Genomic DNA, 12,499 nt, shown 5'->3' on the forward strand with positions numbered 1-12,499 from the left:
ATTAACTTGTTAACTTTATGGAAGATGGGAATTTTTTTTTTCTTTTCTTTTTTTTGTATAAGTAAGGGATGGTGTTAAACTATCTTGCTGAAATGGTAAAGATTTTGGATATTTGAAGAACTAACTAAATGAATAATTTTTATTAACACGGAGGAGATGGATTGTTTAAGTTTAGACTTTGGAGTTAGAGATATTAATACTTGTCTACTTGTATTTGAATATCAGCCTAGGTTGGTTTGGGAAGTCCGGGGGATGGGGGGATGGGATATAATATTGTGAAATATTTGTGATGTATTTCTTTTTTCTTATGATAAAAATAAAAATTTTATATTGAAAAAAAAAAAAAAAAAAAGAAACAGCACTTACAAACAAGGAGGATCAAGGAAGCACTGGAAATAATAAAGCAGCAAATAACAGCTATAGCCAAGAAGATCAGCAGATAGGAAGCTCAAATTGGAAATTATAGGCAGAAATTCCAATCCAATCAAACATTTTTACCAATCCATCAACAGAGAGACTGCAATGAATCAGTCAACACCTGACAAGGAAGAAACAGTGCAGTTCTGGGCGCAGATATGGGATAAACCAAAGAAATACAACCAGAATGCAGATTGGTTAAAGAGGTGGATGAGAATAAAAAATATGTTGAAATGAAAGAACTTGTAATAATAGCAGAAATGGTGGAGAAAAGAGCAAGGAAGTTTAAGAATTGGTCAGCACCAGATAAAGATGAACTACATGCTCTTTGGTTGAAACATCTGACTTGTCTATACCCACTTATTGCCAAGTAATTTAACTACATACTCCAATGAGGTGAAATTGAACAGTGGCTAACATCTGGCAAAACCTACCTGATAATAAAAGATCCAGCAAAAGGGGCAGCACCAGGCAACTACAGGTCAATTACCTGCTTATCAACAACTTTAAAATTGCTAATTGATGTGGTAGCTGATGCAGTCCTACAGCATCTAGTTGAAAACAAGCTCTTTCCACCTGAGCAGAAAGGAAACCACCCAAACACCAGAGGAACAAAAGATCAACTCATAATTGACAATATGATTTTGGAAAACTGCAAGAGAAGGAAGTCCAACTTCAATGTAGCATGGATTAATCACAAGAAGGCATTTGACTCCCTGCCACATGATTGGATACTCAAGTGCCAAGAAATATCAGGAGTCAGTAGAAACATCAGAAGCTTTGTGCAAAGATCAATGGCACAATGAAAGACACAGTTGCTGGTCAATGTTTTTTTTTTAATAAAAGTTTTATTGGTTTTTTCCATTTTTTTATACAAAAGCTTAGGACACAACGTGGTGGTCAGAGTGTCAAATCATTCAAAAACAAAGTCATATACATATAGCTCAAATTAATTATAAACAATTTGCTCTCTGTAAGGAATAATATTACTTATTAAAATTAAAATTAATACAATTTTAGATAAAGTTCAATCAAACAAAGATCCTCAATCACCTTGCAATTATGATAATCTATATCCTGTTTTAAGCTTTACTAATTGCAATTGTCTTATTCCAGTTACATTTCAATAGACATATAGTTGGGATTTCAGGTATCCTTAATAATAGATCGTTCATTAAAACTAATTTTTCCCTATCACAAATGGCTCTTACTCTCTCTCTATTACAGCGTATTTTTCACGTTTAAAATAACAATATAAATCCAACAAATACAGTTCTCTTTTTTAAAATATATTCTATCATTTCATCAATCCACATCTATAAAAAATCTTTTTAAGCCCTTTTGTAAAGTTTACACCTTCAAATACTTATCAAGTATAATGTCAAGAAATTCCCTGCCTTCATTCATTATTAAATCAAACAGAAATTCTCTCTCTATTTCAAAATAATTATCATATTTAAAATAATAGTACAAAAAAAATATCTATTTTTAAACTTGTGTTCTATCATTTCATCACTCTACCTCTATAAAATCTTTTTAACCCCTAAACAAGTTTGCTCCCTAATAATTATCAACTATGATATCAATCAATTCTCATCCTTCTTTCATTATTAAATCAGACAAAATCTCTAAAGCCTTTTTAACCCATCAAGTAACGTTTTATATCACATTTAAACCTGACTCTAGCTTTCTTTCTAGGCCAAGTTAGTTCCCATATTAAAACTTTTTGATTATCAAACCTCAAACTTTGGTTACAAAAGTTTCTAATCAATTCAAACTGAGCAAAACGTTCTTCTCTTCCTGGCAATATCATCTGAGTGTTATATTGACTTTTATTCCATATTATAATTGTAAATAAGTTATCCGCTTTGTTGTAGTTTCCAGAAGGTTGTATCTGAGTATCAATCTTTGTAGTTTTCAGTAATTGAACTGAATCAGTTACAGTTAATTCTTGATCATCCAAGTTATCCATCCGTTGTAGGTAACGTTGTGTAGAATTAGTTGCCTCAGTGGTTACCACCTTTTCTCCCAGCGTAGATTCATCATTGGGTTATAAGCATAATGTCTCTGTCTCTTTAGATTGTGTGTCTTGATGTATGAAAGCCTGTTCAGTATTGCTCTGTTCTTCCTCTGGTGTTCCTTGTTCCATGGCTTGATTCATTATTGGAGGGTCAGTTGAAAGTGCCAAGGTGGCATCTTTAGATTGTCTCCTCGGTTTCCAATAAGTTTTGAAGTCTTCTGTCATTTCAAAAAATTTTCCCAATATTAGATCATAGTCAAGATATGGAATATTTCCTTCCATTTTGGTGGTAGACTAGCCTGTTCCTTTATTAGATACTATATTTAACAAAAGTCCACAAATATCCGCCTCCAAAGGTCTACTAGCCAGCTTCACCACCCAAATGTCAGATTATCTTTTCTCTTTTACTGTCATGTGAAGTCCAATCACAAAGATAGAGTTGTAGTGTCACTTTGGCCACCAGATGTCCTCAGTGGACTGTAAGATCTTTTTTTCCACGTTGATAAAGTTAAACAAAAAAAAAAGTTTTCACTCTTATTTTTTTAAATTTAACAAGAGAGGTATCTCCAACATTATAAAGTTGATAGGAACAAATTAGCAATGTCCCTTTTTTCTTCTTTTCCCCTAATTATCCCCACAAATAAAGTCCAATGGTAGAAAAAACAACCAAAAAAGACAAAGAGGTTTTTTTTTCTTTTAAGCTCTTTTTCCGATATAGGCAGCCGCCGCTTTCTTAGCAAAGGGAAATAGTCAAAGCTCTTTACAGGAAAGATCAGGATAGCGAGAGAAAAGGGAGTCTCACCCGGATTCACCACGGTGGGTCTTCATTCTTAGTTGTTCTTTTGACTTGCGGTTGGTGCAGCTGGGTGATCGGCCATTTTACTGGCTGAACTTCTTCTCCGTCGGGCCTCAGAGTTCACTCGGCCAGCTGGGGGAGCCACCGCTCCTCCACAGCCGAGCACAGCCTCCTCGACGGTAGTCGCACCCTCCAGGGTGACTTTCGACCCGCATAAGGGTCTACTGGCGGAGGGAAACTAGCTGAAGAGGAGACAAGTCTCCTCCTGCAGCTAGAGGTGCTGCCTCTGGAACCGGAAGTCCAGTTGCTGGTCAATGTTGATAGAATGGGAGATGTTAATATCAAGAGAGGAATCTTCCAAAGAGACTCACTATCAGTACTACTGTTTTTCATTGCATTGATTCCTCTGTCAACAATACTGAATAGCTCAGACCATGGCTATCAAACATCAAAAACATCTGCCAGACTATCCCACCTCATGTATATACAGCCAAGATATGCCATGCTTGCCATCAAATGTGGAAAAATTGTGAAAACTGAAGGAATCAAGATGCCCTATAGGCTCCGGTGTTGCTGGGGCTCTGCTGAGGGGCCAGGATTGGCCCATGCCGCTCCAGTTGACTGGCACTTCTGGCAGCCTGGGGGGTGGCTGGCAGCCACATGCAGTCTTTGGGCAGAGATTCACCTGGAGCTGCAGTGTTTCTGGGGCTCTGCTGAGTGCCCAGGATTGGCACACACAGCTCCAGCTGATCGGTGGTTCTGGCAGCCTCTGCTATCACCGGGAGCAGCAGACAGGCCTTGGCGTGAGAGAGTCAGCTGGAGCTGCAGAAGCCCCAGGATCGGCGCGTGCAGCTCCAGCTGATCAGTGCTGTGTGCAATAGCAAGCCAGGGACTGGGTGACTGCATGGGGGAGCGAGACTTGGGTAGTGACCGATGCTGGAGCTCTCCCTGAGCCTTAGAGAGTGGCACACCCGGAAGAGAAAAGGAGGAGGAGATGAGAGAGAGGAGACGATATAAAAGGAGGAGGTTTTGGCGGGAGAGGGAGAGAAAAAAAAGATGACGGGGAAAGAGAAGGGGATGGAGAAAGAGAGAGGGAGAAGAGGAGAGGCTTTTGTGAGACAAGCAGAGGAGAAAGAGAGGAGAAGAGGAGAGGCTTTTGTGAGATGAGCAGTGAGGAGAAAGAGAGAAGAGGAGAAGCTTCTGTGAGACAAGTAGAGGGATCAATGAAGGAGTACAAGCTGTGACAGAGAGAGAGGAGAGGGAGAGAGGAAGAAGGGCCAACCAGCCACCTGACCACCAAGGTAGTGGTGCACATTAATAAATATGGATAAATTTGTCATACGTTTGTCAGTGCAAAGGGAAAGTGATTCAGCAAAGGAACCGCCACTGAAGAAATTAAAACCGGTATTTTTTCTTTGTCTTTTTTTTGGGTCATCAAGTTTTTGACACCTTGCTAAGCACTGGTGGTACTCGAATATTGTCATGTCCTAAAAGTGGTACAATCTGTGAAAAGGTTGAAAAGCACTGCTCTAAGCTATTTAGTGTCCTTGTGCTCCCACACAGCATTATGGTTTCACACAGATATACGTTTTCAAAAACCAGATAAGAATTTTTTTAAAAAGAACAGGGTCACTTGCCATATTTCCTGAGAGAAGATTTTGTCCTGTCATTGAACTGTTACACTTTTGTAGTTTTGCACAAAACTAGCAAGGACAATAGAAGTACTGGCAACATTACCAGCCAGCTACAGGTAGTCATCAACTTACAACCATAATTCAGCCTGGAATTATAGTCATAAGTCATGCCAGTTGTTAAGCAGGTGATCATGTGACCAACCTGATTTAATGACATTTTTTGTGGTCAAGCAAATGCTATGGTCGTTAAGGAAGTAAATGCTGGTTCCTGGCAAAACAATGTCATAAATTGTGCTCATGTGACTGCATGACACTGCAAATGGCCATAAATGTGGGCCAGTTGCCAAGTGCCCAAAATACTGCATGAACATGCGACTGGGGGGCAGGAGCTGGCCATCGGAACTTTAAATCTGGGTTGTAAGTATCTTTTGGGGGGAGTCTATCATAGCTGTGAATGGTTTCTAAGAGACCAGTCATTAAGCAAGGGCTACCTTTAATCCAATACTATTTTATTTGTTTTATTAAATTTCTATGCTACCCATATCTCTAATACAGCAGCTCTAAGCAGTTTACAATATAATAAAAAGTTTAAAAGTGCTAAAAAAAATTACATTAGAACAGACATGTCAAACTCGCAACGTCACATGACATTGCGCAACGTATCGGAGCTTTTTCCCCATTGCCAGCAATGGGGTGGGCACGGTTTCCTGGTGACGCATCTGGCCCGTGGGCCAGCAATTTGACACCCCTGCATTAGAATAAAAAGATAAAAAGTTAAGAACCAAGATGATGGGCAGCCTGGGGAGATGAGAATCTTCTCTACCCTGTCAGGTGCCCCCAATCTAGCAGGCCCCTATTGGGGCCCCAGGCCAAGCAACAGAGCCAGGTTTTTAGGCTCTTGCAGAAGGCCAGGAGTGTGGCGGCAGATCTCACCTCTGATGGGAGAATATCCCAGAGGGTGGGTGCCGCAGCAGAAAAGACTCTTCTCCTGGATCTTACCAGGTGAAATTCTTTGGCCAACAGGATCTAAAGTAGGCCTTTTATGCTGGAACGAGTGGGCTGGGTTAGTCCCATCAGGATAAGGAGGTTTCTCAGATACCCTGGACTCCTGCCATAAAGAGCTTTAAAGGTGATGACCAACACCTTGAATTGGACCTGGAAGCAAACTGGCAGCCAGTGCAGCTCACATAACAGCAGTGTCACATGTGCCACCCAAGGTGCCTCCAGAACTATCCATGTTGTTGCATTCTGTACCAGTAATACCTTCCAAATACTCTTCAAAGGTAGCCCCATGTAGAGTGTGTTGCAGTAATCCAACTGGGAGATGACCAGGACAAGAGTTACTGTGTACAGGGCATCATGATCCAGGAAAGGGTTCAACTAGTACACAAAGCTATAAAACAAATCTGCTCAACCACTGGTACAGTGGTAGCCTTGAGCTTTGCCTCAAGTATATCTCCAAAAGTAGCATGTTAAGTCAATATTTTTCCCATAATGTTTATTTTATTCAAAAGAAAAATACAAAACTCCAAAAGAATCCAAAAAAGGACAACAAAAAAATACAAAACAGTCAAGACATTTAAAAAGTCCATCAAAAAGAAAAAGAAAACCCAACACATATATACATATTATCCCCTAATTGAATACTGATTAATACATTATTAAAATGTTGGTTCCCAACCCTTGCGAAACAGGCCCCCAAAAAATCTATTTGGGGGGTGGGGTGTAGTAAATCTATTTGCAAATTAATGACCTGTCTTCTATATACTATATTAATGACAAGATAGTTAACAGGAAGAAGAAGAAAAGACAAGATTTCAAAACTGTTAACAAACTATTATTGTAATCCACTCATAGAAAGTTTGCCACAGCATCCTGTCTATCCCAAATCATTCCAAAAGTTAAAAGTAATTCTTCCTGGATCAAATATCCACATTTTTTTCTTAATGCCATCTCTTATCAATTGTTGTATAATTAAATATAATAAATTTAGTCTCCAAAGTGGATCTATCATCCCAACAAAGTCCAAACAGAACTGGTTTCCAGTTAGATGTAATAAATCCATTCTTGAATCTCCCTCAGTCTTTGTAGGAATAAAGAATTTCTCACTTCCCCATTCCGTCAGGCTCCTAGTATTGCAAGGATATGCAGGCTTGAACTTCAAAGAAATACATGGGATCGACTCAGTCAGTTCTCCAGCTGTGGGGATATCTCTTTGGTCTGCAGCTGTCTGATCAAGGTTCTTTTGTAAAACTTTATTGAAAATGACATATACATTGTTACTTTGTGTAACTTGATCAGGGAACAAAGCACTGAAGCAAAAGGTAACACGATATTTTCTGGATATTTCAATCCAAGGTTAAAAGAAAAATTTAAAAGAGATAAACTCCAAATATTTTGCAAATTCAAAAAGTACAAAAATCCTGTGGTAAGAGTCCGCTATTAATTTAAATCAAATGAAAGCACTTCACCATCCAGAAACACAGCTGTGCTTCCATATGGAAAGAACAATGGTTATTGAAAGCAGCATAACTCAAAGGGAAAGAAAAAGAAAAAAAACAGAGTCCAGAAAGGGGTTGAAATAAATCAGCATTCAACTTTTAAGAACAAAAACCAAAGTAAAACAATACATTCAAAAAGTGAAAGTTAAAAGCCCATGCATGCTTAAGAAAACAAAATGCTGACAGGAAGATGGATATACTCAGTGTCTTTCCTACCACTTCCAGAGGGAACTGGAATATTCAAGACTCCCCAAATGGGTCCACAGCTGTCCAAAAGTTGCTTTGGGTCATTTGTGAGTGCTCCCATTCAAATCCAGGGAGCAGCACTGCCAGAGAGTTAGCTCTGGCAGCAGAATCAGCAGCTTGTTGGCAGGAAAGGGAAAAATTCCTACTGTTCAGCAGGCATCTTGGGGGATTTCATGTTAAGTCAATTTTGACCACTGGTGACAAGCAGGTAATCTTACAGTTTTCTTCTCAACAGCATGGAAGGTAGTTCAAATCAATCTGTTCAGCTGTTAGAGAAGAAATTGAGACTGGTGGCCAAAGAGGCTAATCAGGTAGTTATTCAGTTATATTCCATCAGCTCCTACAGGCATTAGCTGTCACTGATTTTGCTGTTTTATTTGCAAAAGATTGGTTTAGGCTTTTAAACTTAAATAAATGACAGGGGGCTTTAGTATACCTGTGTAGCATGAATAGATATGCTTACCATCTTATAAACTGACTGGAGGTGTACTAATGAAAAGAAAAGGCCAATTTCAAAATACAATGCTTTAATAATGACCAACAAAATAATACTTTCTTATTCTCACTCAGGCAAACCAGATGCATTTTCGCAGCTACTGACATGCCCTTACTGTGACAGAGGGTATAAACGCTTTTCCTCTCTGAAAGAACACATAAAATATCGCCATGAAAACAATGAAGATCACTTTGGTTGCTCCTTATGCAGTTACACATTTGCATATAAAACACAACTTGAACACCATATGACATCACATAAATCAGGAAGAGATCAAGTGAGTAATGAATTCTGTGATCATTCTGTTCAATACTGTTAATTGCTTTAGATATATTTCATTTTGTTTACATTTGAATTTGACTTCTTACAAAAAGGTTTTTTCTTGCAGTATTTTATATTTTATGCACAGGTGTTTTCAGTCAGTGTTATGCCAACTTTTTCAGCTGCCAAGCTTCAGTCAATGGAAATCCACTGAGTCAATTCACTATACTGTAAAAGTATGAAATCTTTCTATGAAATCACTATTATTTGATTAATCGTTTTCATCCAAGAATTTGCTTTAGGCAAACAAAAAAGTCACTATTGCTTGATTTATCCCAGCATAATCATTTTGCACTAAAGGTCTGGAAATATGCCAAGACTTCTTGCCACCAAAACTGCTTGAACAGTCCCTACCAAAACCCTTCTGTCTGCACTCACACATTTACCATGTTGTGTGGTTGTTTTATCTATTTTCTACTTACTTCTCTACCTACAGTAGTTACCACTGTTACTATGGGTCCAAAATGACCATCAACATCTTGTCCAATCTCCTTATCCAAAAGGAAGAAGACCTCTTAACAGTAGAAACAAAGGTGGACATAATATTGAGAGCTCATCTAGGGCTCAATACACTGAGCCCTAGATGAGCTCTTAACTTGGGAAAATCTTTAACCTGTACAACATTACAAAGAATGCTAATAAAATTTGTAGTGCTGTGATACATTCTACCTTTGTCTACTATGATAACATTAGAAATCCAGCTATAGAAAAGATGAAGAAAATGCTTTCACTTTACATACAGTAGGTCATGAAACAAGGAAGAAAACTTGTTTGAATAATGTAGTGTTTAAGAGCAAGGCTCTAAATGTATATTTGTCAAAGTGTTTGGATTATAAAATTTGACACTATACCCCCAAACCTTCCTTTTTTTCCTCTGGATCAGTTTCTTGGTTTATTTGAATTCACTTCATGCAAGATTTTCAGAGAATGTATCCCTAGCATAAAACAAGGGAAATCTGTATTATGTATTCTGGTACTTCCCATAACTTTACATATTACATATTGTATTTTCTTATTGATGAAATATTTTGGAACAATTATTAATTTGTCCATTTTTAAGCCTGGTGGCACAGTGGTTAGAATGCAGTATTGCAGGCTAACTCTGCCCACAGTCTGGAGTTTGATCCTGATGAGCTTGAGGTTGACTCAGCCTTCTATCTTCTGAGGTTGGTAAAATGCAGACCCAGATTGTTGGGGGCAATATGCTGATTTTGTAATTATTTTGTAAACCGGTCAGAGAGTGCTATAAAGCTGTAAAGCACTATGGAGCAGTATATAAGTCTAAGTGCTATTGCTATTTAACACTGCAGTATTGATGAATTTTATTTTTCAGTTAGAAGTTTACATTTTGTGAAGCAGAAACAATTGAAATGGCAAGATGAAGAGTAAAACACACATGGCAGATTATAATGGCTTGTAATATTGCTTGTAATCATGAGTATAGAATTTCAAATATCCTGTCACAGGAGTCCAGTGGTTTTCATGTACAGTATTTTATAATTGCTCTAAACTATTACCTTTTAGAAGCAAAATGTCCACTTAAAAGGCTTTGCCATGAAAGACAGAATATGACTATTTTAATAAAAAGTGGAAATGTTGAATGGATGGCAATGTGCACAAGTTTACATAATCTGAATAACATTGTATATTGTTTCCATTTTTATACACTGCCAGAGCATCTCTAAAATATGATATATGCACATGCCATGGATTCCTCCATATTGGAGGGGGGGTATATGTGGAAAGAGCAGGAAAGGAGCAAAGTGGCTGATGATTTAGTGACTTGTCTCTACTTCATTGACCCTTTCAACTGGTTTAGTGATTGTGCAGGTTAATTCAGGGTTCAAGGGGAATTATGCTGTATAAATAGACCTGGCCTCAAATATTGGTATGCAGATCTTTTGTAAAGACATGACAGTAGTTGTTGATCTGGAAGCCTTGAGATGCTCTGTAGTCATGGAATATCATATAATAAAAACATATAAGTGTGTTATTATAGCCAATCTCAATAAAAGTGGTTTTAGCCTTCCTGTGGAATAGATTTCCTGATTTGGTCTATCTAGTCGGGCTGAAACTCACTAAGGGTACACATCTCCAATAAACCCAGTGAATGACTCAGATCTGGTCCAAGGCAATAGTCCAGGCAGCTATCCTGAGGCTGCATTGTGCCATATGCAGCCAGCAAGATTCTCATTAGGTGTCTTTCTGGCCACAGGGTGCCTCCTTTAAGCTCCTCAGTTACCATGCCCATCCACCACTATCATTCTGGCCAAATGGCTTGGCTCTGACTGCTGCTCACCCTGTCCACCAGCCCACTATGCTCCAGTTTGAATCCAAGTGTGGAGCAGGTCCATTGGAGATGCCTGGGGAACAGACTTGCCAGATTATCTGGGAACGGTTTGATTCTCTTGGACCTGAGGAAGTAGACAGGAACCTCCAGGACGGTGACCTGCAGGTGGGTCCAAACAGTGATTAATGCATCACTACAGGAAGGGGCGTTTCTGGCACCATTTAAGGAGGCTGTGGTGCACCCCCTCTTCAACAAACCATCATTGGACCCGAGCTCTCTGGACAATTTCTGTCCAGTTTCCCACCTCCCCTTTCTAGGGAAGGTGGTGGAAAATGTTGTTGCCTTGCAGCTCCAGAGGGTCCTGGAAGAAACCGATTTCCTGGACCCCTTTCAGTCGGGTTTCAGGCCAGGTTATGGGACAGAAACAGCATTGGTTGTGCTTGTGGATGATCTCTGGCGAGAGTGGGATAGGAGTAATGCATCCATTCTTGCTGTCCTTGACCTCTCAGCAGCTTTCGATACCATAGACCATGGTTTCCTTTTGGGCCAGCTATGGGGTTTGGGACTGGGTAGCACAGTATTGTGCTGGTTCAGCTCCTTTCTCCAAGGCTGATTCCAGTTAGTGTTAATAGGGAATGAGAGGTCCAGCCCATGGCCAATCTTTTGTGGGGTACCACAGGGGTCTGTAGTTTCTCCACTCCTTTTTAACATCTACATGAAACTGCTGGATGAGATCATCCAACACCATGGGACGAAATATCGTCAGTATGCTGATGATACACAGCTTTACATCTCCATCCCTGTTCATCTAAGCAATCCTGTGGCTGCCCTCTCTGTGTGCCTGGAGGCTGTAGGGATCTGGTTGGGGGACAACAGGTTTCAGCTGAACCCAGGCAAGATAGAGTGGTTGTGGGTGCAAGGGATCTCAGGATCTGGTTGTTCATCATTGTTAACTCTCTGTGGGGATGCAGTACCCCAGACAGATCTTGTGTGTAACTTGGGGGTCCTCCTGGAGTCACGACTCCTGCTCAAAGAGCAGGTGGTAGTCGTGGGTAGGAGGGTCTTTGTGCAACTTCATGTTTTTTGTTTTTTTTTAAATAATTTTTTATTGATTTTTCATTGAAAAACAAAAACATAAATATTTTATCACAATATCAACCATAAAAAGAATCAACACCAATCAATACATTCACGGACGTGTCCGGTGTCCCCCTTCTGCACCACCCTCTCACTTGCCTACACCTTCCTCCTCCCTATCCTACCACCACTCCTCCTTCCTCCCTCTTTCCTACCTCCCTTTCTCCCTCAACCATCTCGATAGTGCAGTTGGGGTACCACCGGGCACCTCCTTAAAAAATCATCCATATATATACATATAAATCTATAACACCAACCTACCCCTTTTCCCCCTCCCCCCCAGGACTTCCCAAAGCTAATCTAGGAAATAAATACACAATCATCCAATACTGATCAAAACTACTCATTATTACTACACACTAGTACAAAATTACTATGACTCTAAAATAACATTAAATTACAACAAAAAAATTTTTTTAAGTTATATCAATATATAATATATCTAATTTTGTTCTAAGTTTTTAATCAAAAGCTACATAATAATTTTTCAGTTCATACTTTCTCTGAATGTAATCTATCCATCTTCTCCATATTGAGATAAATTTTTCCTGAGAATGATCCTTCAGGTACGCGGATATTTTTGCCATCTCTGCAAAATATGATACTTTCTGTCTCCAATCATCCATAGTTGGTAATATCTT

The 12,499-nt window shown here is 39.2% G+C and overlaps 1 protein-coding gene across 1 annotated transcript in view; it reads left to right on the forward strand.

The window, feature by feature from the left end:
- Positions 1-12,499, forward strand: part of LOC107298310 (zinc finger E-box-binding homeobox 1-like) — a 102,811-nt gene that overhangs the window by 77,881 nt on the left and 12,431 nt on the right. The window contains exon 5 of the mRNA XM_015827683.1: positions 8,185-8,387. Within this exon, the coding sequence (XP_015683169.1) occupies positions 8,185-8,387 (203 nt within the window). The remainder of the gene's footprint in view (positions 1-8,184; positions 8,388-12,499) is intronic.

Source organism: Protobothrops mucrosquamatus, unplaced genomic scaffold, assembly GCF_001527695.2.
Source record: "Protobothrops mucrosquamatus isolate PMUCROS unplaced genomic scaffold, P.Mucros_1.0 scaffold3866, whole genome shotgun sequence".
NCBI lineage: Eukaryota > Metazoa > Chordata > Lepidosauria > Squamata > Viperidae > Protobothrops > Protobothrops mucrosquamatus.